Source organism: Rhineura floridana, chromosome 6 (genome assembly GCF_030035675.1).
Source record: "Rhineura floridana isolate rRhiFlo1 chromosome 6, rRhiFlo1.hap2, whole genome shotgun sequence".
Lineage (NCBI taxonomy): Eukaryota > Metazoa > Chordata > Lepidosauria > Squamata > Rhineuridae > Rhineura > Rhineura floridana.
In genome coordinates this window covers 157,868,732-157,896,672 of record NC_084485.1, presented here as the reverse complement: position 1 = coordinate 157,896,672, position 27,941 = coordinate 157,868,732, and the positions used below count along the sequence as shown (strand labels likewise).

General features: G+C 44.9%; 1 protein-coding gene across 1 annotated transcript in view; it reads right to left on the bottom strand.

The window, feature by feature from the left end:
- CACNA1E (calcium voltage-gated channel subunit alpha1 E) overlaps positions 1 to 27,941 on the bottom strand; it is a 683,463-nt gene that overhangs the window by 289,738 nt on the left and 365,784 nt on the right. The window contains exons 6-8 of the mRNA XM_061634264.1: positions 11,015 to 11,118; positions 9,334 to 9,486; positions 5,919 to 6,100 (exon numbers count right to left, since the gene is read on the bottom strand). Of these exons, the coding sequence (XP_061490248.1) occupies positions 5,919 to 6,100; positions 9,334 to 9,486; positions 11,015 to 11,118 (439 nt within the window). The remainder of the gene's footprint in view (positions 1 to 5,918; positions 6,101 to 9,333; positions 9,487 to 11,014; positions 11,119 to 27,941) is intronic.

Below are 27,941 nucleotides of genomic sequence, written 5' to 3'. Positions count from 1 at the left end.
GGGTCAGAAACAGACTCCTCCAGTTTGCAGATCCCCAGACCACGGTGAGCCAAGTCTAGCCCTCCTCTGAATTTCACCTTGATTCTTAATGGCTCAGCAGTAGCTGGTGTAGAACTGAAAAGTTCTCCGCAAAGAACTTTCATATCAATTTTAGAGAAGGGCAAAAATCCCCCCCTTACTGGAGGCAATTTTAAAAGGGTTTAGGGGCTTATCATTTCCAGCAGGATGGCAGCAGGGCAGCAACTCCCCCCCCTTTTTTAAATATTTAAGAACCATGAAAATGAACTCCTCTCAGAAGCCACGCTAGCAATGTTTGCAATAACCCAGTCACAAGGACAGGAGCCTATTGTGTGGGTCTTTCCTACAGAATTGGTAGCTCCCTCCTGTCAGGATGCCACTTCTGTACCTGGGACCCACATGAATTGCCCCTGCCCACGTGATTGGGTCATTTAAACATTGCCACGGCTGCACAGGAATCGCTCATGGAAAAGCAGCTCCCTCACAGCTAGGATAACCCTGAAATGACCAACTCTGTTCTTCTCTTCAGAGGGATCCTCCTCATAACTTGTCTCTGAGTCAGAGCTTGGAAAAGTTACTTTTTTGAACTACAAGTCCCATCAGCCTAATCCAGTGGCCATGCTGGCTGGGGCTGATGGGAGTTGTAGTTCAACAAAGCATCTTAAACTACCAGCTCACTTTGAGGGAGTTTGTGGCTCTGCTCACATGCATAAGAGTTCTTTGTGGAAGTGTGATCATGGGAAGCAACACTCTGGTTCAATTGTGTCCAAAGGACTTCCTGGGTGGGTCCACTCCTCCTCAAGGTCACTGGGCTATAACATGAGGCAGAGGTACTAATACAAAGGATCTTTCTAATAATTACACTACCTTGGGAGTATCAATGAAACAGGGTCATGGTCAATAAACATACGTTGCTTAATGAATCCAAACCAACAGAAAAAATACTTTAAAGAATGGACAAATCTAAAATAAATTTATTACCACAGGTGTGAAAACAAAACTAGCTGAGCATTGCTGTCTCCCAGTTCATTTTTCTGCTAAACCTATACTGATACTGCCTAAAAACAATCACCATCCCATTTCTGACCTGTAACAAGAAGAATGCAATTGGCTTATGCGAGATTGATGCCAACACACTGCCAGAGTCCAGCCTGACCTTAATTCGGCGAGAGCTTCCTCTGAGGAAGAGGAGTGGGATTTTGCAGAGACCTCTGGTGCCTGAGGACCTGCTTTATCCAGCCCCACAGACAGCTTGCCTGCTTCCCTCACTGACTCCACACACTGCACATAAACCCCTGACCCGAGCCTGGGGTCTCCTCGTTCACCCCCAGCCCCTTAGGAGCACATATGGCATCAAGCCTAAGAACAACTCCAGAGCCAATGGGGAGGGCTTGCCTGGCAGCCAAGAAACTTCACTACCATGTTCTACTTGGAAGGAAGAAGAAACAAGGACCTAATGGGACTAGAGATACTCCCCCATTCCTCTTTTCACTTTTCCTTCTGATCTGTGAAGGGGGATGGATTACATAACCATGATTGGAAATACAAACAATTCTTACTTTCACCACTGTTTTACCCTCATAGTGTTGTAACTAGGGCTAAGCTTAAATACCCCCTCCTTTTTCCAATTTGATTTGGGCAGGGAGGGAGGTTACTGGAAACAAGTGCAAAGAGTTCATCCATCTTACTGGTGGCGGTGGCCTTACCAGACACAACTGCACTTTCCACTGCTGCTTAGTGCTATTCTCACCCACCACTTTTAGGTTTATAAGACAAGATTGAATGCAGGAAGCACTACCATCATTCTGATTTGGCTTTGTGATAATGCCACATGGCCAATCAAGATTTGACTATGTGATGGCATAAAAAAGTTAAGCCAGAGTGAGGTTACTTGCTCCTGCCAGCCTGGTGCCAAGCAGAGGAGGCGAGAATGTAGTCACTACCCTTCCAGGATCATGAACAGGTGACAAAGAAGAAGCAAATGAGCAAGGAATCCTCCTCGCAAGCAAAAAAAATTTGTTTTAAGAACATTAAATTCACGAGTCCTCTGACAGTGACTTGTCCCGTCATGACTTTGAGCCAGGATTATCTTCTCTCACCTGGAGCTCTCCTAAGTCCTGAAGAGCTTGACCATTATCTGACTACCTGATGTCTGTTACCCAGAACCCCCTAATTGTTTCTCAGTACTGAGTGACTCCAGCTAAGTCCCCTCTCCAGACTTTGCTCAGCAGAGCCACTGGACTGAAAGAGGCCACACAGAATCCACATATAATTAAAAATCATGGCATTTGTGCCAAGGTCCAACTTTAATAGTGGAATTCTTGTTGTTTAGAAGTTCACATTGTGATATTTGCATTCATATGTCAGAAAGTACTTCCGTATATCTGTATGAGACCCTCCAAGTGCTTTGGTCATCAGTCAGGATTCTGTTCTGAGTGCCTCCATTTTGTGATGCTCGATTGGTTGGTACAAGGGGCCTGACATTCTTGGTGGTGGCTCCCCCACTATGGAACTCCTTCTCTAAATAAATCCAGCAGACCCACTTGGTTTTTTAAAACATGATTATTGTTCTGGCAAGTGTTTGAAAATGCATGGATTGTACTCCAAACTCCACTAAAGTTTTATTAAAATTTGCTCCTATTTTGGTAGGCCATTGTTTCTATGCTGTCTTTTTCATTTGGAATTGATTTTATTTGACTGGAACGTATTGTCATTTTTAATTGTTGTTATTATTATTATTATTTATTAAATTTATATACCGCCCGACTAGCAATAGCTCTCTGGGCGGTGAACATAAAATAGCATAAAAATACAATGAATAACAAAATAATACTAAAATACAATCAACAATCCAATACAATAAACATTTTTAAAATTAAATCAGTGTAACTTAAAATGCTTCAGAGAATAGGAAGGTTTTGACCTGGCGCCGGAAGGAAAGCAGAGTCGGCGCCAGGCGTACTTCCTCAGGGAGACTGTTCCATAGTTCGGGGGCCACCACTGAGAAGGCCCTAGATCTTGTCATCACCCTCCGGGCCTCCCTGTGAGTTGGAACCCGGAGGAGGGCCTTCGTAGCAGAACGTAGTGCACGGGCCGGTTCATATCGGAAGAGGCGTTCCGCAAGGAATCGTGGTCCCGCACCGTATAAGGCTTTATAGGTTAATACCAACACTTTGAATCTAGCCCGGAAACATATTGGCAACCAGTGCAAGCTGGCCAGAACAGGTGTTATATGCTCGGACCGCTTGGTCCTTGTCAGCAATCTGGCCGCCGCATTTTGCACTAGTTGTAGCTTCCGAACTGTCTTCAAAGGTAGCCCTACGTAAAGCGCATTACAGTAATCCAAACGTGAGGTTACCAGAGCATGTACCACTGATGTAAGGTCCTCTTTACTCAAATAGGGACGTAGCTGGGCTACCAACCGAAGTTGGTAAAACGCATTCCTAACCACTGCTGCCCTCATTATCATAAGGCTTTTTAGGGGACATAGACTGAAAAAGAAATAGATTTTAAAAAAATAAGCAAGGAAATGAATTCATTTTTTTACATTCATTTCAGTTCTAGCTTTGAACTGGATGCATCAAATAACTTTATAATCTCCTGAGAGAGGAGCACAAATCTCACCATCTCTCAGAGACAAACACTAATAATTATTCTCTCCAGTAACCGTGCTGAGGTGTTGATGGCCAGCATTTGTAGCTATTTGCGGTAGCACAGACAGCAGGAACTAAGGAACAAGGGCTTTGTTTCCCAGCAGAAAGGGTAAGGCACCAATTCAAGTGCATGGCTGCTCTGCTCCTTCCCAACAGGGGGAGCACAGCCACCACGCCTGCAGTTCAGCACCATTATTAAGAGCAATGTTCTTCCTTGCTGCCTACCTCACCCGTGGGAGTCTGCCAAGCCTTTAAGCATACTTACATGATTAGACTCCTATAGGAGTTGTGCCATGTACTTATAATGGAATTATTTCACTTCAATACACATACTATAGCAGTTCATGGCAGGGGGGAGGGGGAGGGAGGAAGAGATGGGAAGGAACAGGAAGAGTTTGATGGGAATAGTGAGAAGCCTTATTTTAGATAATTACCAACTGTGCCTGCCCTCAGCAGTCTTGCATTGTCAGGACCCTAATCTCTGTTACTAACTTGTATACCTTGCTAGTTCCCGCATGGCCGATGTTATGACAGCAGCTGCATGGGTTTACAGATCATGCCATATGGTACCGGTAGAGAAGGGAGGGGGAAACCCTGCCCAAATGCAGGTGTTCGGCCAATTCTATTTTTATTCCTCTTCAGTAGCAGCAGCAACAGATGTAAGAAGAACAGTGGAACACTGCAACAGTGTCTTGGAGCTGAATAAGGCTGTGCAGACTGACAGTAGTTATCTAATAGACTTGGTGTCATGACACTGCCCAACAAACATAAGGCTGATTTAGAGGAGGTGCCATCATTGTACCTGAATGCAGCACGGACCCAGCTATCAATAGGGAAGAAGATGTAGCTTAGAAAACACCACACAGACCTGAGGCTCCAGCAGCATACATCTGGAGAGGATAAGACTAGAGAAGAAAGTGCAATACCAGACACAAATTAAGGGGCCAGCACCCCAATCTATCTGAGCAGGCAGCTGTAGCTCCCTGTGGAGTTATCCCCACCAACTGCCCCAGACTCCACATTTACACAGTCTACCTCGCCTGAGTGCTCACAAAGAAACTACAGAGCACTGAACGAGTGCTAGGTTCCAAGCTAGAGCATACACATTCTAACAGGCTGTGCCTCACTAAAGGGAGTCAGGGATTCATCAGCCAGGACCTGCTCAGTCTGGTTCTTGCAGTCCAAGCAAGTTGTCAGTGTAAGAGCTGTTTGAGGTTCTGCAGATTATGTCCTGCAAACTTTTTCCCTTAGTTATCTTCATCACCAACCTATTTTTGTCCAGCTGAAGATTCCCATTACCTACTACCTTCTCCCTGTCCTGTCAAACTCTGGCCTATCTCCAGCAGACTTCGCCCTGTCCCATGGTCCTCCGGTGGGGAAAAAGAGAACAGTGGTATGAGAGAAGTATACCTTCTCATGGTGTGCATACATATTCATTCTGTTCGTGTGTTGCCTCTGGTGCAACATGTTATGCAGGTTTTTAAAATCCAAAAGCATACAAAATCTGTTTACCAATGCTGAAAGGGAGACAAATATACACACCGTGGTCAGTGATCCCTTCCTCAAGAAAGCAAAGGAAAAGGTTTAACCTCTCTAAAAAGAAAAAGTTATTACTCTGCAAAAAAACAAAAAACTACTCTGCCCACCCACACATGCAAAGTGACAGCAAGAAAAAACAAATAAATTATTCCAACTTACAAGTTTTTCCACCTAGCCATCTGGAGGTAATTCTTATTCACTGCAGGCAACCACGCAAGTGAGTATACACAAGCCTGCTGTCCATACTGACAACACTTGGGGGATGCACATGTAGTTTAACATTATGCTATTGTATCAAAAAATATGTTTTAACGGACAAGGAAACGCTGCTGCCTCAGCTTACTTGTCACAATAATGCCTGAAGGTGTATCAAAATCCCACAATTCACATACATTATGCACTTTAATATAGGAACACCGACAGGAACAGATGCAAAACGGAAACAAGCTAACTTGCAGTGGACATACACTGGGCCAGGTGAACTGGGCAATACCTATGCTACGTAGGATGTGAAAAGGAATGAAATGAAAACACTGCAAGAACGGCAAACAGAAGACATCAAAATGTAGGTTAAGTTGAAGATCTAAATTACCACCAGGTAGTTGACTGCAATAAAATGTTGTTGTTGTTGTTGTACCCAGCCAGTGTGCATGTCACCCTCTTCTTCCCACCAGGACATCAGAGTCCTTCTTTGCAGGTTTTACTCACATTGTACAGCACTGTAGTCCATCCTTCCATGGTAATGCACTGGAAGACAGTCAACACAGCAAAGAGGATGTTGTCAAACTGAGTGATCCCATCGTTGGGACCAATCCAGTCTCTGCACTCGTAACCTGCCGGGCATCCCTGCACCCCACAGGGACGAGGTGGGTCCAGCTCTTGTAATTCACCTGTAATCACACACAGATTAAACCAAGAGGATACAGGTGAATCAAGGAGACAAAGACATTCACCAAGAAGAGTACAAATAAAGCAAGGAGCTTTATTACACCAGCTTGCAAACTGTGTTCTAGGGAATGCCGTGATTCCTTAGACAGTTACCAGCTGGGCCAGCGTCAGAAGTAGGCATCATCAGGCAGTTGTGCAGACCCCTGTACTGTGGAAGAGCTCACCACCATGCCGTGATCCACCTATAGCAGTGCATACTACCCCTGTGTGAACGGCAGAAGCAGAGATGAGATTGGCCCCATCTGTTCACCCTCCCTCCATTGGCATGTGTGCGCCACCACTTATGATGGGAACTCCCCATCTTCCTGAAGCAGATGGGAGGAAGCAGCAACTCTTAAGTGTTGCTACAGCTGTTTGCTTCTGACCAGCAAGAGAGCAGTAATGGTCATTAGGAGGAGGAGCTGCTGAGGGAAAGGATAGGTAAGCAAGCCATGGCTACAGCTGATTCGAGTCACCACTGCCCCTTAGAGACAAACAACCATGGTGGCTAGGAGCAGAACAACTGTGCCACTGCTTGCCCATCTTCCTTGATGGCATCTACTCTTGCTAGCAGCAGGAGCTTCCCTCTCTGGTGAGTGATCAACAGCAGCAAGCTAGAGGTACCACCTTCCCTCTATCCAGAGAGGGAAGGTAGAGGGAAGTGGAGGAGCCCTCACTTCTGGTGGTGATGGTGTACTGTGTGGGGCCCACAAGGCTGCATGTTGCCAAGAGGTCCCCAAAATCTAAACCCAGCTCTGGCTACTAGAGATTCCTCATTGAGAAGATAAATAATGTTGGATTTATACTCCATTATCCTTGCAGCTCTCAGTCATAAGGGAATGTTCAGTGTGTTTGAGGACACACTCTCAGTTCACACAGGACAACAATGAAGACATCCTATGGGAACCAGGTCATTACACAGCCCTCAAATTAGGTCCCCTGACATCCCACCTATCCCTTCTAAGACTAAAAATTATGAGATCAACACATTGTCTTGCTCCCAGCAGCTTGGGCCAATTCTGACATGATTTTATATATATATGGATTGGGACAAATGAATTGCCCACACCTCTTAATCACCACACTTGAGGTGGCATGCAAAGTAGTGACAGCCAAACACCATCCCAAGCGGGTGTACTTAAGAAAAACTCTGGAGGACATGTCCTACCATAAGCAAGGCTAGTCTGTCCCACTTATACACACAGTTTCAAACTAGCATAACCAACATAATTGTGATGGGAGGGAGGCACAGAGAGACCTTATATTTCAACACAAAAATAAAATATAGCTATATAGGTCCATAAGAAAAGAATCTCAAAGTTACCATATCATAACACTTGGATTATGACCAACCAAAATGTCACAATGTTGTGAACAAGCTTTCAAGTTCTCCAAAATGTTTCATCAGGCAATATATTGGGGGGGGGAGAACAAAAGGAGAAGGCACTTATTCCCCCCCCCTTTTGTTTTGCTTAACAGCTTACTTGATGAAGCTCCATCACAACTTTGTGACTTGTTCTACAAGAATCCCAATGGCAGCGCAATATCTTTCTGTGAAGCCAGCACAAAGATACACACAGCATCCTCTCCATGCCTCCCCAGCATCAGACTTGGCTCCTGTTGTGGCACTGTCCCCAAGTACAGTGCTTTACTTTTGACACAGGGAAGAATGGCAGACAAACATACTTAAGAATACTGTTGGGGTGGGTGGGTTAAAACTGATCCTAGAGACCCCCAGTTCCTTGGGGGGGAGAGTAAGAATTGCCCCTTCTCACATAGTCCCTCAAATGCAATCCATTTACTTTCTCCACAGAATTCAATGGGTTCCATTTAGAACTGAGTCAACAACTATCCATTTAGCTCCACCCTACATCTCTCCACAGCTTGAGTGTTGCAGATTCTATATTGCGCACACACACCACATAAAATATGGGGATTCAGTAGTGCAAGTGATTTATGCTTCTGAATCTATGCATTTAAAATATCAGTTCCCATACCTTGCCATAGAAACACTGCATCTTACAGCCACAGATCCCATCTGGTAGCGATTTGATTTTCCACAAGGTTCTGATTTGCATTGTGTACTGCTGAAGGGGGGGTGTTTTAAGAACTCAGGATCTTCCCCTCCCTTTTCCCTTCTTCATGAAACAATTAAATTAATGTTTAGTTTCAGTGTTGCCATGCAAGCAGCCATTTACCCGGCTGTTAAAAACCCAACAACTCCCCAAACAAATCAAACCCTCTCCTGTGCGGTCATTTTGCCATTGGGAAATCTGGCACAAACATTCAAAGGGTGTGTGCACGTGTTCAGCAAAATGTAAAGACTTTTCCCAAGATTTTAATGTAATGAACTTTTATTCCCCTTTGCTAGACATTTTTCTTTTGTTATCGTCCTTCAGCCTTTGGGGTTGGGGAAGAGATAGGTAGACAGGAAGGGACTTTCAGAATGAAAACTCATGAACACCAATGGCTTTTACTGTCCATGTATCACCTCAAGCACTTCCAGTGACTTTGTTCTCATGTTCTCAAACCTGTGTTTGGGCTGCAGACTGCAGGTGGGGGTTCACATGCTTAAATGCTCTTTCATTTTAAAAAAATCACTCCACAGAAAACTGTGATGACAGGCAGATGGGTTCTAGCCCAGCCTTCCTCTGACATGCCAGCTTTTTAAATTGGGGGCAGGGTGAGGGTTTTTGTTGTCGTCGTTGTATGAGTGATCATACAATCCCCTTCTAGCAGCCAATCCTGGCACAAATTTGTTACCGCTATAAGAATTGGGTCTAATGTTCAAGGCTGGCCCTACCATTAGGCTGGATGAGGTAGCCCACCTCAGAATGCATAGGGGAATTATTAAAGGGTAGCAAATAGTCCATTATTATTTAGTTTATCGCTGTATAGAGTATACAACAGAGGAGAGGTTATTTCTTCCTCAAGCACCAAGAGGAATTGGGCTTCCTCTGGTCTCAGTGGTTCTCAGATTGGTCTCTGCTAGCCGTGGTTGCAAGTGAAGCCACAGAACAGGCATTGTAGCTACAGGCGTGGCCACATGGCACAGTCTTCCTCCGTGGAGTAAATCACTGCCTTGATGGCCATACTGAAAATTCCTGGTGGCTTTTTGCTTCTACTTTGGCTGCATTTTGACTGCCAGGGCTAGAATTAAGCCAGAAAAGTAAAAGGGACATGCAACATTCCTCACCTGAACTGTTCACATAGCAAGCCCGGTGCAGCTTTCCGCTATAGAATTCCAGGCCAATGATGGCAAACATCAGGATAGCAAAAAAAAGGAGGAGGCCTATCTGGAGGAGAGGCACCATTGCCTTCATGATGGATTTGAGCACAATCTGCAAACCTTGATGAAGAGAAAAGGAGAACATTCAATTTTTTTAAAAAATGCCATTGCTAGATCCAGTCAGTACAATATTCTTCTGCTATGAGAAAGCCTTGGAGGGAAGAGAAGAAAAAAGAGGAGCCACTACAATGTGAACTCAATATAGCAGGGGGTGGACCTCCGGCCCAGGGGCTAATCTTGGTCCACCAGGGGGTCAACGTTGGCCCACAAGGCCATTTCCACCAAATCACACACCCCGGCCCATCAGCTGACATCACTGAGTGACATCAGCTGATTAGTAGGGTTTAATTCCCTGCGGGGAACACACTGGCAAAGCAGACCCCCTAAAACCAGCAGGATTGAACCCTCTGCTCATCCGCTGGTTGGCAGAGGGTTCAATTCTGCTGGGTACTGCTTCACCAGAGTGTTCTCTATGGGGAATGTGCCACAGGAAAGAACGGCAGATGATTGACAGGTGGGTGGCCCCACCCATCAAAACTGACCCGAGGGGTGAGGGAAAATAAAGATCTGGCCTGCTGGGCAAAAAAGTTCCTCACCCCTGCAATATAGGCTGAAGCAATTACACAAAAGGTATTTGGAAATCTGACTACTACAGTACTAAAGTCTGGGGGAAGCAAAGCAGGTAAGAGAAAAATAACATGGGCAGCTATACAATCCTCAGCTCGTCATGCAGAATGCTGGCTCAGCAGTGGTTGTGTAGATTATGGAATTCAACTGGCCCCCATGAAAACTTTTTTTTTTAAAAGAGAGAGAGAGAAGATGGAGCTATTAGCAAACTGCATGAGTTTACTCACTCACTCACTTGCTGGCTGCCCACCTGCCTTCCCCATGTTTTTATTTATTTATTTGTTTGTTTATTAGATTTCTATCCTGCCCTTCCTCCCAGTAGGAGCCTATGTTGCCTCCCTCAGCCCACTGGGGCTAGTGGTAGTGTCTTGACCACCAGCTATGGCACTCCCCTGCTTCCACAGATTTCTGATCAAGTGGTTCAAGGTGTGGTAAAATTGTTCTCACCACTTGACAGGGCGATACACACAAACGATTCACAAGAAGTTACATGGACCCTCTAACCCATGACAGATAGCCATTTGCTAGGGTATTTTCAGCTTGCCCGGGAGTCGTAGCCTCCTTCTCCAGCATCTCCTCCTCGGTATCTTCACAGCCAGGCCTGATCGAGAGCATCCATTCTCACTATATGCTCCATTCTCACGCCCATCAGACTTCACTCCTGAACCAGCAGGCATAGCCAGCCTTTACCTTCTGGCCCACCAAGCCTTTCCCCAAGTCTCAGGTTCCTAAGGAACGGCAATTCTATTATTAGTAATCACCCCACATTTAACATCAGAGAGGGCCTAAAAAGTGAACCCAGGACTGATGTGCACATCTCCTGCAGCAATTCCCCTAGCCGTGATAAAGTACTTCTGTGAACACACCACAGGATATTAAGCATTCACACTGCAAACACCAATACTGCTCAGCAAGGAAGCGGGAGGGGAGGGGAGGGGAGAGGGAGAAACCAGATGCTTACTAGGAATGCCTGAGACAAGCTTCAAGGGTCTGAGCACTCGCACCGCCCGCAGCGTCCGCAGGTCCACATGGGTGTTGAAATGTGTCCCTGCTGTGGCGAGGATGCTGGAGACAAACAAGAAGAAAAGTTACTAAACATAGATCATGGGCAATGCACATATGCCTGCCTGCCTGCCTGGAGGGGGCGTTACGCACACCAGGCACCTGACAGCCAGAATTGGTGCACCTTACCCTCCGCTGTGAGTCAACAGCCATTTCTCAGTCTAAACTTAGCATCCTTAAGCTGATCAGCAATTAAAATATACACACTGGTGCTGAAACTCACATTTTTCAGTTCCGTTTGATCCAGCCAACCTTGCTCAAGCTCCACTTTCAAAGGATTGGGGATTTGAAAAAGGAGAGTTGGGAGTGTTGGGCTAGGGGCTAGCCTGGTGTGGGAGCATAGAGTGTGCGCATCCAGGCCTCAGGGCTCTCTTCAGGCAAAGGAATGAAAGGAGAGAACTGTGCAACTTTGCTCTCTGCAATTGAAAGATGGTATGCATGCAGCCTCTGGACTGGTTGGGCCTAGTATACCTCCTAGAACCCTGGCTTGCCTTAGGCCTGGTTTTCAAAGCAGTGCCCCTCTGTTCATTGCAGGTCCCAACGGCTTCCCAGCTTCCTCTCTGAACCTCCAGATTCTGATACAGCTGCTTGCAACCTGGCTCCAACACCCAGGGTGGGCCCTTACTAATTCATTTCAGATCAGAAATGGATCTCTTTTTTACCATTCAAGCAATTTATTCATTTATTATTTATTATTATTATTATTATCATTTATTATTAAGAAGGAGCCCAGGGCAGCAAACAAGTGATAAAAGACTAAAAACATCTTTAAAACAAAACATCTTACAAAGTCTTTTTAAAAAATCTTTTAAAGTGTCTTCAGAAACACCTTAGAAACCATTCCAACCCAAATGCAGACTGGGATAAAGTCTACTTAAAAGGCTTGTTGAAAGAGAAAGATCTTCAGTAGGCGCCAGAAAGACAACAGAGACAGCAACTGTCTAATATTAAGGAGGGAATTCCAAAGGATAGATGCCAATACACTAAAGGTCCGCTTCCTATGTTGTGTGGAATCATCCCCTGATGAGATGGTATCTGCAGGAGGCCTCACTTGCAGAGCGCAGTGATCGACTGAGTATATAAGGGTTACGACAATCTTTCAAGTATCCTGGTTCCAAACTGAAGAGGGCTTTATACACCAAAACCAGCACCTTGAACTTAGCCTGGTACCCTAATGGGCAGCCAGTGCAATTCTTTCAGTAGCGGGATAACATGTTGGTGATATCCTGCCCCAGTAAGTAGTCATGCTGCCACATTTTGCACTAGCTGCAGCTTCCAGGCCAACCTCAAAGGAAGCCTCACATAGAGCACATTACAGTAATCCAGCCTGGAGGTTACCACTGAATGGACAAAAGTGGTCAGGCTATCTGGGTCCAGAAACAGCCACAGCTGTCTTACCAGCCAAAGCTGGTAAAAGGTACTCCTAGCCACTAGGGTCATCATGGGTCTCTAGCAACAAAGATGGATCCAGGAGCACCCCAGACTACAAACCTGCTTTTTCAGAGTGAATACAACCCCATCCAAAGCAGGCAAATGACCAATTATCCAGACCCGTGTAGTAAAAGTGAAAGAGAATGTCATAAAATAGATAAAATCAAGGCCGTATCCCAGGACAACAGGAGACCTGCAAGCTACATTCACATACGCAACTGTGTATGTCTTGTGTCTTGTTCTGCACATTCCTTCCTGCCTGGTTAGATAAGCCTTTGTGTGCGCCTCTCTGTGTAAGCCTTTGTGATCTGCAAAAACATATAAAAAGGGGAAGCAGAAAAGGGGGGGCGCAACTCATGCTTCACCCATTGTTGTGTAATGTATGTGTTTGCCCTACTACAGTAGTTGTGAATAAAGCCTTGGACTTGCCGCTACTTGTTTGGTCTTTTCTCTACCCAAGAGAACCCCTATAAGTTTTACGACACCCGGGAACCACCTACCAACAGGGCCTCTGTCTTGCTAGGATTCAGACTCAATTTACTGGCCCCATCCAGCCCACCACAAAATCCAGGCACTGGTCCAGGACTTGCATGACCTCTCCCAATTTGGATGTTACCAGGAAATAGAGCTGAGTATCATCACTGTACTGCTGACACCTCTCCCAAAATCTCCTAATGACCTCTCCCAATAGCTTCATATGGATGTTAAACAGCATTGGGGACAAGATGGTACCAGTGGCACTCCACAGCACAACTGCTAAGGTGGTGGAAGACAACCATCCTATGCTGTTTTCTGAAACTGACCCCAGAGATAGGATTGGTATGACCTGGAGATAGGATTGGAACTACTGTCATACAGTGCCTCCGATATCCATCTCACCAAATTGGTTCAGAAGGATATCATGGTCAATGATATCAAAAACCATTGAGAGATCAAGTAAGAATAATAGGGTCGCCTCCTTCGTCCTTCTCCCGATAAAGGGTCGCCATCAGAGCAACCAAGGCCAATTCAGTCCCATAACCAGGCCTGAACCCAATTTGGAACGAGTCAAGATAACCTGTTTCATCCAAGAGTACTTGCAATTGCTGTGCCACAACCCCTTTCATCACCTTCCCTAAAAAGAGAGTATTTATGACCAGGCTGCAGTTGTCACAAACCAATGAGCCTCTTTCAGGGTGGTTGGGACCACTCCCTCAAACAAAGACATCCTCGATATATTTGGTCATACCCATTCAGCAAGCTTTAATAAGCCAAGGGCAAGTGTCGAGAAGACATGTCGCTGGCCACAGTGTCGCAAGCACCTTGTCCATGTCATCAGGTCAAATCAACTGAAACTGGTCCCAAGAAGCTGCAACAGACAGTCTACTGGGCAACTTACTGGCAACTACGGTAAATGTGGATGAGGTGTCAAGATTGCTCTGGAGACAAGCAACTGTACCTTTGAAGTGCCTTGCAAACACTTCACAGTGTGCTTCTGAAGGTTCTGAAACATCATTTCCTGGAGTACATTTTAACAGTCACCTGTTAATGTCCTTGCCTTCCTTAGGCCCCTTGTGCCATCCCACTCCTTGCCATTAAATATCCAGTTTTTTTTCCAAATCAGAATCACTGAAGCAGACCACATTATGGAAATATATCGAGACACAATCATATTCCAACTGCACAATTTGGGTTGGTGTGTGTGTGTGCTAGGTATGGGTAAGAATTTCGCTAAACTTGAACTTGGTACTGGACTTCCCAATAGTCCACTGGTTCATTATGTTTGTGAACCCATCCTAAATGCTGCAAGTTTCCCCAGCTTTCCCCATTGCTGGATTTAAAAACAAACATACACACATCCAACTTTGCTTTGCTAATGTGAAACTAACCACCCTGTGTGTTTGCTTTGCTAACATTAAACTGGCAAGCCTGTGTCTTTGCTTTGTAGCCTGTGTCTTTGCTTTGATAATGTGAAATTTGCCATCCTATGTGTTTCCTTTGATAACATTAAACTGACAGACATGCCTATGTCTTTGTTTTGCTAAGGTAAAGCTGACAAGCCTTTGTGTTAGCTTTGCTAATGATAAACTGACAAGCCTGTACCTTTGCTTTGCTAAGGTGAAATTGACCAGCCTGTATTAATTTGCCAACAATAAACTGACCACCCTGTGTCTTTGCTTTGCCTTAAAGCAATCTCTCGCTTTCTCCCAGGGCTTGCAGGAAGAATACCATTCAGGAAGAGGAGAAGGGGAAGGAAGGAGGATTGGGTGGGTGGACACTGGGCAGAGGGAATGCCGCTTTTATTTCCATTCCAAAAGGAAAACATTGTTAACAATATCATTCTTTCTCAGGAGGGGGAAAAATCAGAATGGTAAAAGCAAAGGATAGCAGAAAAATAGAACCACCTGCTAGTTCAATGGAATGCAATTGAACCGGCACCAACAAGTAGATCCCATCCCTAGCGTGCGCCTGAAAGAACAAGCACAGCCCACTTTTATACTTTGCAGCTGGTATGTCTTTACACCATGCTCCCCCCTCCCGTGCTATAAACCATTGGTGTTAATCCTCATCTCAAACTAAGACAGAATGGAAGAAACTGCATTTGATCAGAACTATCACTTTTTCCCCTGGCCTCTCTTCTCCCCTCTCCCGCATTCACTCCCTCTACTGTCCCCAGCTCCTAACATGTAGGGCCAAGCTAGGCAACACATGGCCTATTTTCTGCTTTTAAAAATCAAAAACAAAAATGAAAAAACACCTGTGGGAAGCTACCAGTTTCACTGGTCTGGACTACATTTACCTTCCCTCCATTTCCTGCTCAAAATCACCCTCTTCATGCTGTTCCCCTAGCCAGCCAGCCAGGAGAAAAACACAGGGACTGTTTTAAGGAAAAGATATAGGGAAGCGGATTTTTGAGTGGATAAAAGAGAGAGAAGGAAAGAGCTACGCAGCTGCTTCCTCTATTCTTAAGTGCAACCTCCAATGCTGCCTCTCAATAAAAATAATAAAAGGTGGGAGGGGGAGAGAACAGCCATTAGGAAACTATTCAGACTAGAGCTTATTTTTATGCATCTATTTAATAAATTCACATATCACTTTTCAAGAAAAAGTCTTCCCAAAGCAATGTATAAGCCATACAACATACATCATACAATAAAATACAATTTAACACCTTATAAAACACTACAAAAACCTCAGTTATTTCACAAATTGCCTAAGGCCAAGTGTAGACTAATCCAAGATAATATAAAATTATCAAAATCTGGCAAAAATAGTAGTTTTGTACCTCTGATCAAATTAGTTGCTAAAATGTGCTGTTAAAGAGGTAGGTCTATAGGATCCATTTAAAACCCACGAGTGACAGAGCTAGTCTAATGTCGATGGAATTGCATTCCACAATTGTGGGAACACCACTGAGAATGCCCTTGTCTATGTACTCGCCAATCTAATTTCCTTTACTGATGAGCACCTCAATAGGGCTTCTGAGCCAAACTGTAAGGTACAGGCAGCTGTGAGAGAATGGCCTCTAAAACGTCTCCTTCCTATTTGTGAACAGAGACATTGAGGGGGCCATTTCAACATATTTCTCCAGGGTGGAAGAGAGAAATTCTCAGACAGTTTCTCAGGGGCAGGGCTCGCTAAAAGTAATGACAGGAGCACACGTTCTTTATTTTTTAAGAACATAAGAACATAAGAAGAGCCTGCTGGATCAGGCCAGTGGCCCATCTAGTCCAGCATCCTGTTCTCACAGTGGCCAACCAGGTGCCTGGGGGAAGCCCGCAAGCAGGACCCGAGTGCAAGAACACTCTCCCCTCCTGAGGCTTCCGGCAACTGGTTTTCAGAAGCATGCTGCCTCTGACTAGGGTGGCACAGCACAGCCATCATGACTAGTAGCCATTGATAGCCCTGTCCTCCATGAATTTGTCTAATCTTCTTTTAAAGCCATCCAAGCTGGTGGCCATTACTGCATCTTGTGGGAGCAAATTCCATAGTTTAACTATGCGCTGAGTAAAGAAGTACTTCCTTTTGTCTGTCCTGAATCTTCCAACATTCAGCTTCTTTGAATGTCCACGAGTTCTAGTATTATGAGAGAGGGAGAAGAACTTTTCTCTATCCACTTTCTCAATGCCATGCATAATTTTATACACTTCTATCATGTCTCCTCTGACCCGCCTTTTCTCTAAACTAAAAAGCCCCAAATGCTGCAACCTTTCCTCGTAAGGGAGTCGCTCCATCCCCTTGATCATTCTGGTTGCCCTCTTCTGAACCTTTTCCAACTCTATAATATCCTTTTTGAGATGAGGCGACAGGAACTGTACACAGTATTCCAAATGTGGCCGCATCATAGATTTATACAAGGGCATTATGATATCGGCTGTTTTATTTTCAATACCTTTCCTAATTATTGCTAGCATGGAATTTGCCTTTTTCACAGCTGCCGCACACTGGGTCGACATTTTCATCGTGCTGTCCACTACAACCCCGAGGTCTCTCTCCTGGTCGGTCACCGCCAGTTCAGACCCCATGAGCGTATATGTGAAATTCAGATTGTTTGCTCCAATATGCATAATTTTACACTTGTTTATATTGAATTGCATTTGCCATTTTTCCGCCCATTCACTCAGTTTGGAGAGGTCTTTTTGGAGCTCTTCGCAATCCCTTTTTGTTTTAACAACCCTGAACAATTTAGTGTCGTCAGCAAACTTGGCCACTTCACTGCTCACTCCTAATTCTAGGTCATTAATGAACAAGTTGAAAAGTACAGGTCCCAATACCGATCCTTGAGGGACTCCACTTTCTCCAGCCCTCCATTGGAAGAACTGTCCATTTATTCCTACTCTCTGCTTTCTGCTTCTTAACCAATCCCTTATCCACAAGAGGACCTCTCCTCTTATTCCATGACTGCTAAGCTTCCTCAGAAGCCTTTGGTGAGGTACCTTGTCAAACGCTTTTTGAAAGTCTAAGTACACTATGTCCACTGGATCACCTCTATCTATATGCTTGTTGACACTCTCAAAGAATTCTAATAGGTTACTGAGACAGGACTTTCCCTTGCAGAAGCCATGCTGGCTCTGCTTCAGTAAGGCTTGTTCTTCTATGTGCTTAGTTAATCTAGCTTTAATAATACTTTCTACCAGTTTCCCAGGGACAGAAGTTAAGCTAACTGGCCTGTAATTTCCGGGATCCCCTCTGGATCCCTTTTTGAAGATTGGCGTTACATTTGCCACTTTCCAGTCCTCAGGCACGGAGGAGGACCCAAGGGACAAGTTACATATTTTAGTTAGGAGATCAGCAATTTCACCTTTGAGTTCTTTGAGAACTCTCGGGTGGATGCCATCCGGGCCTGGTGATTTGTCAGTTTTTATATTGTCCATTAAGCTTAGAACTTCCTCTCTCGTTACCACTATTTGTCTCAGTTCCTCAGAATGCCTTCCTGCAAATGTTAGTTCGGGTTCAGGGATCTGCCCTATATCTTCCACTGTGAAGACAGATGCAAAGAATTCATTTAGCTTCTCTGCAATCTCCTTATCGTTCTTTAGTACACCTTTGACTCCCTTATCATCCAAGGGTCCAATTGTCTCCCTAGATGGTCTCCTGCTTTGAATGTATTTATAGAATTTTTTGTTGTTGGTTTTTATGTTCTTAGCAATGTGCTCCTCAAATTCTTTTTTAGCATCCCTTATTGTCTTCTTGCATTTCCTTTGCCAGAGTTTGTGTTCTTTTTTATTTTCTTCATTCGGACAAGACTTCCATTTTCTGAAGGAAGACTTTTTGCCTCTAAGAGCTTCCTTGACTTTGCTCGTTAACCATGCTGGCATCTTCTTGGCCCTGGCGGTACCTTTTCTGATCTGCGGTATGCACTCCAGTTGAGCTTCTAATATAGTGTTTGTAAACAACTTCCAAGCATTTTCGAGTGATGTGACCCTCTGGACTTTGTTTTTCAGCTTTCTTTTTACCAATCCCCTCATTTTTGTGAAGTTTCCTCTTTTGAAGTCAAATGTGACCGTGTTGGATTTTCTTGGCAATTGGCCAGTCACATGTATGTTTAATTTAATAGCACTGTGGTCACTGCTCCCAATCAGTTCAACAACACTTACATCTCGCACCAGGTCCCGGTCCCCACTGAGGATTAAGTCCAGGGTTGCCGTCCCTCTGGTCGGTTCCATGACCAACTGATCTAGGGAATAGTCATTTAGAATATCTAGAAACTTTGCTTCTTTGTCATGACTGGAACACATATGCAGCCAGTCTATGTCCGGGTAGTTGAAGTCACCCATTACTACCACATTTCCTAGTTTGGATGCTTCCTCAATTTCATATCTCATCTCAAGGTCTCCCTGAGCATTTTGATCAGGGGCACGATAGATCGTTCCCAGTATTAAGTCCCTCCTGGGGCACGGTATCACCACCCACAACGATTCTGTGGAGGAGTCCGCCTCTTTTGGGGTTTCCAGCTTGCTGGATTCAATGCCTTCTTTCACGTATAGAGCGACTCCGCCACCAATACGTCCTTCGCTGTCCTTCCGATATAGTTTATATCCAGGGATAACCGTATCCCACTGGTTTTCTCCATTCCACCAGGTCTCCGTTATGCTCACTATATCAATGCTCTCCTCTAAGACCAAGCACTCCAGTTCTCCCATCTTGGTTCGCAGGCTCCTAGCATTAGCGTACAGGCACTTGTAAGCAGTGTCTCTCTTCAAGTGTCTTTGGCACTTGTGGTTAGGCCTGTGGTAATTTTGCCCTTCTGAATTTATATCCTGTGCCCCTGCTCTGACAATGCCTACTTCTAGGCCTACCCCTTTTAAAATTTCATCATTTCTTTGGTTTTTATCCCAGGGGGGAGGTTTATTCCGAACCGGACCTTTCTCAGCTCCTGTCGGGTTTCCCCCCTCAGTCAGTTTAAAAGCTGCTCTGCTACCTTTTTAATTTTAAGTGCCAGCAGTCTGGTTCCATTCTGGTTCAAGTGGAGCCCGTCCCTTTTGTACAGGCCCGGCTTGTCCCAAAATGTTCCCCAGTGCCTAACAAATCCGAACCCTTCCACCCGACACCATCGTCTCATCCACGCATTGAGACTGCGAAGCTGGGCCTGTCTGGCTGGTCCTGTGCGTGGAACTGGTAGCATTTCAGAGAAAGCCACCTTGGAGGTCCTGGCTTTCAGCATCCTACCTAGCAACCTAAATTTTGCTTCCAGGACCTGTCGGAAGGTAGAGCTGGGGTCCCAATCCCGGGGAGCTGGATCCCGGAGAGTTGGGAGAAGAGTATTCGGATGGATGGCAGAGGGAAGGGGGAGGAACTTCCCCCCTTTGGAGCGAAGATGAAACAGAGGAACTGCCAGTGATAAGGTCGCTTAGCAACAGAGAGCCTGAGCCCTCCCTGGACATTCTCACGCCTCCCCCTCTTTCAGGCTCAGAGCAAGAGGGGGAAGAGGGAGGGCTGCTCACAGCCGAAAAGCGGGGAGGCAGTTTACCATCAGCCCCTCCCCTATCCCCCATCCTGGAATCGGAAACTTCAGAAGAGGAGGGGGTGATGCTTCCCCCCTCACCGTGCACACGCAGACAGCTGAAAAGACAGGAGAGAAGGGGGGGAAGGCGGGCAGTACTTGAGGGGCAGTTAAGGAGGAGCGAAAGATTGCGCGCCCGTTTGGCCCCTTCTTAAAGAACAGGCGGGAAGAAGTCCCTTGCTCTGTCAACTTTCTCCCAATGCCGCAGGACCTGTATCCCTGTATTGCTTCATGAGAAAATGCAGTCTTTGTTTGGACATTACCCTAATAAAACACGAATTAACTACAACCGCTGGTCTGGTTCCTGAGTCACATCCTGGGCCTGACAGGACCTCACAGCTGCATTTCCCCATGTCGTTGGTGTCAACGTGCACCACGACCACTGACTCCTTCCCAGCACTGTCTACCAAACTATCTAAACGACGGGTGATATCCGCAACCTTCGCACCAGGCAGGCAAAACACCTTGCGGTCTACACGCCCATCACACACCCCACTGTCTATGTTCCTAATGATCGAATCACCCACTACAAGGATCCCTCCACCCCCCGGAGATATATCCTCGGCACGAGAGGATAGCTGCTCATCCCCCAAGGAATGGGTCCCTTCTAAGGGATCGTTTCCCTCTTCCTCAGCTGGATGCTCTCCTTCCCCGAGACCATCGTTCTCCATGATAGCAGGAGAGCTATCATCATTGGAGTGGGACACAGCTATAACGTCCCTGAAGGCCTCCTCCACACACCTCTCTGCCTCTCTCAGCTTTTCCAGGTCCGCCACCTTGGCCTCAAGGAAATGAAGTCGTTCCCGGAGAGCCAGGAGCTCATTGCACCGAGAGCACACCCACGACTTCTGTCCAACAGGCAGATAGTCGTACATGCTGCAGGCAGTGCAAAACACTGGAAAGCCCCCACACCCCTGCTGGCTTCTTACCTGCATAGTTTTGTTTAAGGTTTATTACGTCAATGGGTTGGAGACTGCGGTTTAGTTGAGGTCAGGGAACAGACGGGCAGAGTGGGGGGCCCTGGCCTCCTCGCCCTGCTGCCGAACTCGCTCTGCTGCTTAACTCGCCTTGACGCTTGGTCAGCTGGTTCCGGTTCCTTTTCTCCCTCCTCCCCTCCACCCCCGTTCTGGAAGTGACAGCAGCAGCAACTGTCCTGGCAGCCTAACCACCAGTTTCATTCTCCACAATGCCCTTGACCTACCATCATTCTGGGGCATTGTGGGTGGAAAATGGCAGGTGCCAGAACAAAAGAGTGGAGAATACTTGGAGAAAATTATGCAAAGTGGCTTTCTTTTCTCAGGGGAGGGGCAAAGCAGGTAAGAAAAAAAATCTGAGAAATTTTCTCAGAAAACATTTTGATAAAATTTGGCTCAGTTCTATTCACAGATATCATCTAAACTGGTCACTTAAATGTTTTAGTTCCTAAATGCAAGGATTTGTCGGTTTGTCTCTAAAGCAGAATGTACACCACTGACACTTTATCACTCATACTCCCATTATTTATATAGCACAACTAATGGTCAAATTACATTATACTTTTTATTGTTCTCACTTAGCATTTGTAAGCATTTTGTAACAATCCTTGTTTGACAAATGGTAGAAATGTGCAGAAGCGACCTTAAAAATTTAACAAGACTTAATGAACCTCTTCTTAGCTTCCCTTTGTTTCCCCAAAGACTTTCAAATCTGACTCAAGAATCACTTATAACACAGGGGAAATGGAAATATTTGAATGGTTTTCAATGTGGTGTAGTGGTTAAGGTATTGGACTACAACCTGGGAGACCAGGGTTCGAATCCCCACAGTCATGAAGCTCACCTGGTGACCTTGGGCCAATCACTGCCTCTCAGCCTCTGAGGAAGGCAATGGTAAACCAGCTCTGAATACCGCTTACCATGAAAACCCTATTCATAGGGTCACCATAAGTTGGAATCGACTTGAAGGCAGTCAATTTCCATTTTTTTCACTAAGTCATCCCGGCACAGCAAGGATTACCCACTAATGCAATGAGACTTCCTCCACTCTCCTTTCCCCACGTGCATCCCGAACCCTCCCCAAATCTACTCTGGAGGGTTGGGGGAACCCATAGAGATTTTGGAGGTACATGGGGGGAGGAGAGGGGTAAAGTCCCATTGTTCTAGTGGTAATCCTTGTGCTGATAAGACCTTGACTTAGCGCTACACTCCACACAACTCTCTGTTGATTGCTTTGTTGATCATTAATTTCTCTAGTGTATATATCTGTGCATTAATGTTATATTTGCTTTTCATTCTGCATCAAGAGAGAAATGTGTACAAGAACAGATTGCTGATTAGACACATTTTCAGAGTTATTGATTAGGGAAAATTTATAACATATGCAAATTTATATGCAAAACTAAACAAATGAAACCCCTATAATTTGTAAGTCAGAAGGTTTGCCATGTCCACACATATTTTTAATAAAGTAAAAGATTAAGGTATTTTTCTCACATCTGCATTTGGGCTACAGTTGGTTTTCATATTATGAACGCACTTTCATGTGCACAAAAATCCCTGCACACAGAAAAGTGGCATGTGAGGGGAAAAGGCTAGGCTACACCATTCCTTCCCCTAACATGTAGTTTTTTATGTACAAAGGTGGGTTTTTTTTCCATTTTTGTATGGAGCAGCATTTAAACTACACACCTGCAGTCTGCATTGATATGACCCAGACAATTCCCCCATCTCTAATATTAGTTTGTTTATTACATTTATACACACCTTTCCTCCAAAGAGCTCAAGGTGGCATACATGGTTCTCCCCTGCCCTTTTGATCCTCATAACAACCCTGTGAGGTAAGTTAGGCTGAGAGGCAGTAACTGGCCCAAGGTCACCCAATGAGCTTCATGGCTGAGTGGGGTTTCAAACCCTGGTCTCCCAGGTCATAGTCCAACACCCTAACCATTACACCACACTGGCTGTTGTGGGCTGCTTAGTAGACTCCCACAGATAAGAATCAGTCTGGTGAGTTGCCTGCTCCCAGCTCCCAGTGGTCAAGCTGAGGCAGCCCCTCCGTCCTCCAGCTGCCAACCACAAGGCTACTGAAGAACCATCTAGCCCTGAGGGGAGGAGAGAGGACTATTGTTGGGTCAAATACCACTTCTTTCACGGGGCCATTTGTTCCCCATGAAAGTAGAGGCCCTTTTCAACAACTTTTGGGAGCGGATTCCTAATTATTTTCTATGATAGGGGAAGTTTACCATTCTAAAACAATGTGGCAGAGAATTTTCCTTCTTTCTTTTACAAAAAGGAAAGAAAAAGAGAGCTACGGGGCTACCACATGTGGCTGTGGAGCTATTAGCCCAGTGGCATTTGTCACAGAATGATCCAATGGGAATCTTGCCATATCATGACATAGTGTTAGGCAAGCTTCTTCTTCTTTTTTAAAGGATATCAATAATGCCCTGGATGATGCTACATTGTTCTAATTGGCAGCTCCATGGCAAATGAAGAATGGCACCAAGCTGATAACTGCAGTAAAGTGATAGATAGATATATGAAAGAAACGAAAAACTCTCTGTTGCTTGGCTTGTAATGCTAAGATCCTGCCCCCATTAAAAATTAATAAAATCCAGCCATGCCAACCATTTTACCCTCCATGTCTGATTACCTCCCCCCCACCCCCAAAGTGATGAAGAGCTATGGGCTGAATACTTTGGCCCAGCACTAGGGAGAAACAGAATAACCTCTACCATACCCTAACTGAAGACAGCAGAATGACAGGGCATATACGTAAGCCACTGATGAGCCTGTGTCACACATGGAGGACAGGCAGCCACTGCCAAGAGTGTACATCACCCTCAGCACTGTTTTTAGTGGAGGGGCAATCCATAAATACAATGGACCAGATTCAGAGTAAGGTAGTTGCACTTATGTCCCTTTGAAATTAATGGGATAAGTTAGTCATGTGTAAGTAAATTTCAGTGGGAACTAGGTTCAGCTAATTTAAATAAAACTCATTATTATACATACATTTAAGCTGTCACATACACACCAGGTATGAAATCCCAGTGAACTCAACAGGATTTACTCTGAGTATGCTCTGAGTGTTGCACAGTAATCGATTGTAAAGGCTGGATTTCAGAACTGTACAAGTGTTTATTGCTAGATACATTAAAAAGAAGGACTTAGAAACAGAATGAATAGATATGTGATGGGAAAATGTTACCCTTTCTTTAAGTGCTTCTCTCAGGGAAGTTAAAGGCAAGATTGCTGAATAAATGATATATAACATATGTAGATTCAATGTATATGTAAAAAACACGCAACATAATGAGGCCTACTAGAAAGTATGTAGGGAAAGACTATTTTATTCCCAGAATTAATGTTGAATGGTGGTTAGAAGGATATGTAATATTATATTTACAAAGGTCTTTTCATTTGTTAATAACAACAAATTTATGTGTAGCTCAATATTGGGGGGGGGAAGCAGACTTGACCAATTGTGTAATGGGACACTGTAGTTACATAAAAGCTATTAGATATGCAGACAGCTCAAGGCAGTTGGAAGAAAAGTCAGTCTCCAATCCTACACGCACTTGAGTAAGACCAACAGAACACAGTTGGATTTGCTTCTGAGTAAAAACAGGCACAGGGTGTGCTGTAGGGCTCTTGAAAAGTGGACTCTCTTTCTGAGTTATACAACAGGAATGGCCTAAACCTGAGAAGTTCAAAGTCATTTATTTATATATTACAAAGGGTGAGGATGGTAATGCTGGGCTTTATATCTATAAGCCTTCTGAAGGATGAGACTGGAAGAATTAATAAGTAGCATTATTACTGTCATAATACTAATTTTGTTTCTGAAAGCATGGTTTTTCCCTTAAAAAATACAATTTTAAGTTTTAAAAAATTTACATTGAGTAATATTTGGTAGCAACTAACAGAAAGGTTATTGAAAAAGAGAGATGCCTCAGGAAAGTTCCTGGCTCCCACAGTGTTTTGGCTGAAAAGAAAGTATAGTGTCATATAATATTTTGGGGACTCCTAAGTAAGGCACCCACAGTTGGCCCCTTTAAGCTTAGAAGAGGTGGGATATAGAAAGTGAGAATTATCTCATGAGGCTTCTGATCTTCTTTTGTGATCTATGCAACATGAGAATGGTGGAATTGCTGAAGCAGCGGCCCCTTTGCCAATCTTGGGCCATGTTAAATACCTCTCATCACCCCAGAACATTTGTATCTAATTCCCCAGCACTGGATAGCATACAGGCCCTCTGGTTCAAAGGTTAGAGTATTAGTAAAGAGAGAGCTTATAAGCAAAGATATGTGCATACAGTACAACAGTTCTGTTGAAAGACATTAAGGAACACCAATAATAACAACCCTGTGGACCAGGTATACTCAATTATAGTATCCTCCCACCACCAAGCCAGTACATAGTCCATTTGCCATCCTGTATAATTTTATCCCAGGCTCTTAAACTAGTCAAGATGTTGCTCTTCAAAATTACTACTTTTCTTCATGGCATCAATTTAATCTCCCCTCAGGGCACAATCAATCCAACACGGAGACAGCCCTGTTAAGGTAGGAGTCTTTCCCCAGGTAATAAGTGACAACTTCTCAAGTTTAATATTCTTCAAACCAAGGGCCATATGCTCCTCTAAACTGTCAGCGTCACAAGCAGGTAAACAAGCTGCAGTGACCAACCAGGAGAGTTTAGCAAAATGGAAGTGTGTAGCAGACACAATGACTGTGATGAAGACCATCCTTAGCTAGGTTGACTTCTTTGGCACACACAGACCCCATGTAACAAATATAGAAGCAATCAGAACACTATGTTATTTCATATCTATGAGCAGAAGGCAACCAGGGAGGTATATCACTCTGCTCACATATATATACTGAACCATTTCTATCACCTGATACCCAGTTGTGAAACATCAAAGATATCTGCTGCAATCAGCATCCCTTCAATGCAATTGTTGCTTCATTTGGATGCACTGCGAGTCTTCTCACAAAAGATTTCTTGTCTGTCCACCAGCTTCTTCTCTGATCCTGTAATCTGGATATTGCTTCATATCATCCTACTTTAAACCAGAGCTTGGAAAAGTTACTTTTTTGAACTACAACTCCCATCAGCCCAATCCAGTGGCCATGCTGGCTGGGGCTGATGGGAGCTGTAGTTCAAAAAAGTAACTTTTCCAAGCTCTGCTTTAAACTTCCTTCTCCATATCCAGCTTGACATGCACTCCCCTCCTCAAGGTGTTGGGGCAGTACTGTTGTTCAACTGGAAACTGGATGATGTTTCCATGTACAGAAGCACCTCAGGGAGCAGCTCAGGAACAATATTGAGCTGGAAGAATAAAAGCTCAGATACTAGAGGGAAGAAAGGAAAAGCCAAGTAGCAGGCAAAGCTCCAAATGGTCATCGGCAGAGGTCCAGTGAGCTTAGGAAAAATATAAGGTGAGAAATAGATCCCAGGGACTGAAGCACAGTGAGAGGTATGGAGCAGTGGTGATGAGTCAGGCAAACTGCCAGACATATCTGTGAAAACTGGGTTGGGAGTTTAACCTCTGCCTCCACCCATCCACCAAAGAGGATGACATGGAAATAGGCCCAAGAGCGTTCAAAAAATTGGCACATCATTTTTGCATTTCACCTCTAAAGCCATCATTGTGTATTGAACCTGAAATGTGTCTGGCTGTCAAGACTCAAACACCCTAAATTATTGCTGTAAGAGAACACAGGGCTAACATAGATGCTTGATCATTGGTATAACAAGCTCCGGGGGGAGTTACTGTCCTTTTTAAAGGGTGGGATTGTACATCTTAAACTAGCAGAAGCTTCTGAATGGTTTATAGAGGTAGTCTTACTTACGCAGAGGTCTCCTCCACACAACCTGTCTATTCAGCATTCATCCTGATTTGCTTGCACAAAGCTTATGCAGTTGTCAGACTATGTCTAACATTTATTGCTGAACATTCATTCCGATTTCTTTACAGGGCAGTTATATGACAATCAGCATCGATAGTGTAGTGGCAAATTTAGAAGTGCTCTTCAGGCCACGCCCCCTCACAGCCTCCCCTCCCCTCTCTCTCTCTCCCTCTCTCTCTCTCTCTCTCTCACACACACACACGGATTTGCTGGCACCACCAATCACCCCCCCACCATGGAGAAGGAGGCAGGAAAGTCCCCCCACCTGACCGATAGAGCACCAGGAGGGACACAAATCCCTGAGAAGCCCTCAGCCATAATAATGATGCTGCCACCTCCCTTGGGGAGGGGGGACAGACACGTGCACACAAGCAAAGGCAGCTCATCCAAGGCTGCAGCCATTAAAATAAGCAGCAGCCAGTGGGTGGCTATCATTTTCCTCATCTTTCATTAAAGATTTTGCCCTGCCCTGCCCACTCTCTCACACATCACTCCTGTTTTGGTTGTCACCATTACTTTGGGGTAGGATGTGGGCAGGAGGAGCAAGTGATGTGGATGGCAAGGAAGGGAGGCATTTCTGCAGGCAGGCAAACACCCATCCAGGGGCAATGGCAAGTGGAGACCACGGCAACAGCCTCCCAGCAGTACCAGTGGGATTGCCAGATCTCCAGTTTTTGCCTGGAGACTCCAGATTTTGGGGACCCTCTCCAGGTCTCTGGGTGAGTCACCCCGCTCTCCAGACTCTTAGCTTTCATTGAAAAAAAATTAAGTTTCTAGATGGCCTGGTTCAAGAGATATACACAAAACATCAGCTGTCCCCCCCCCGCAATTTCTGTTAAATGAGCTCCCAGTTGGCTTCTCTAACCCCACCCTTTCAGGTTTGTGGCCAATAAGTGAAGTCGGGTTGTGATTGACAAGCGATTTGTTGACCTCAAGGCAATATCTAGAACCTATTGCAACTCCAGAAAAATGATTTTTCCTGCTTGTCTTAAAATCTCATAAACGGAGCAAGTGTAT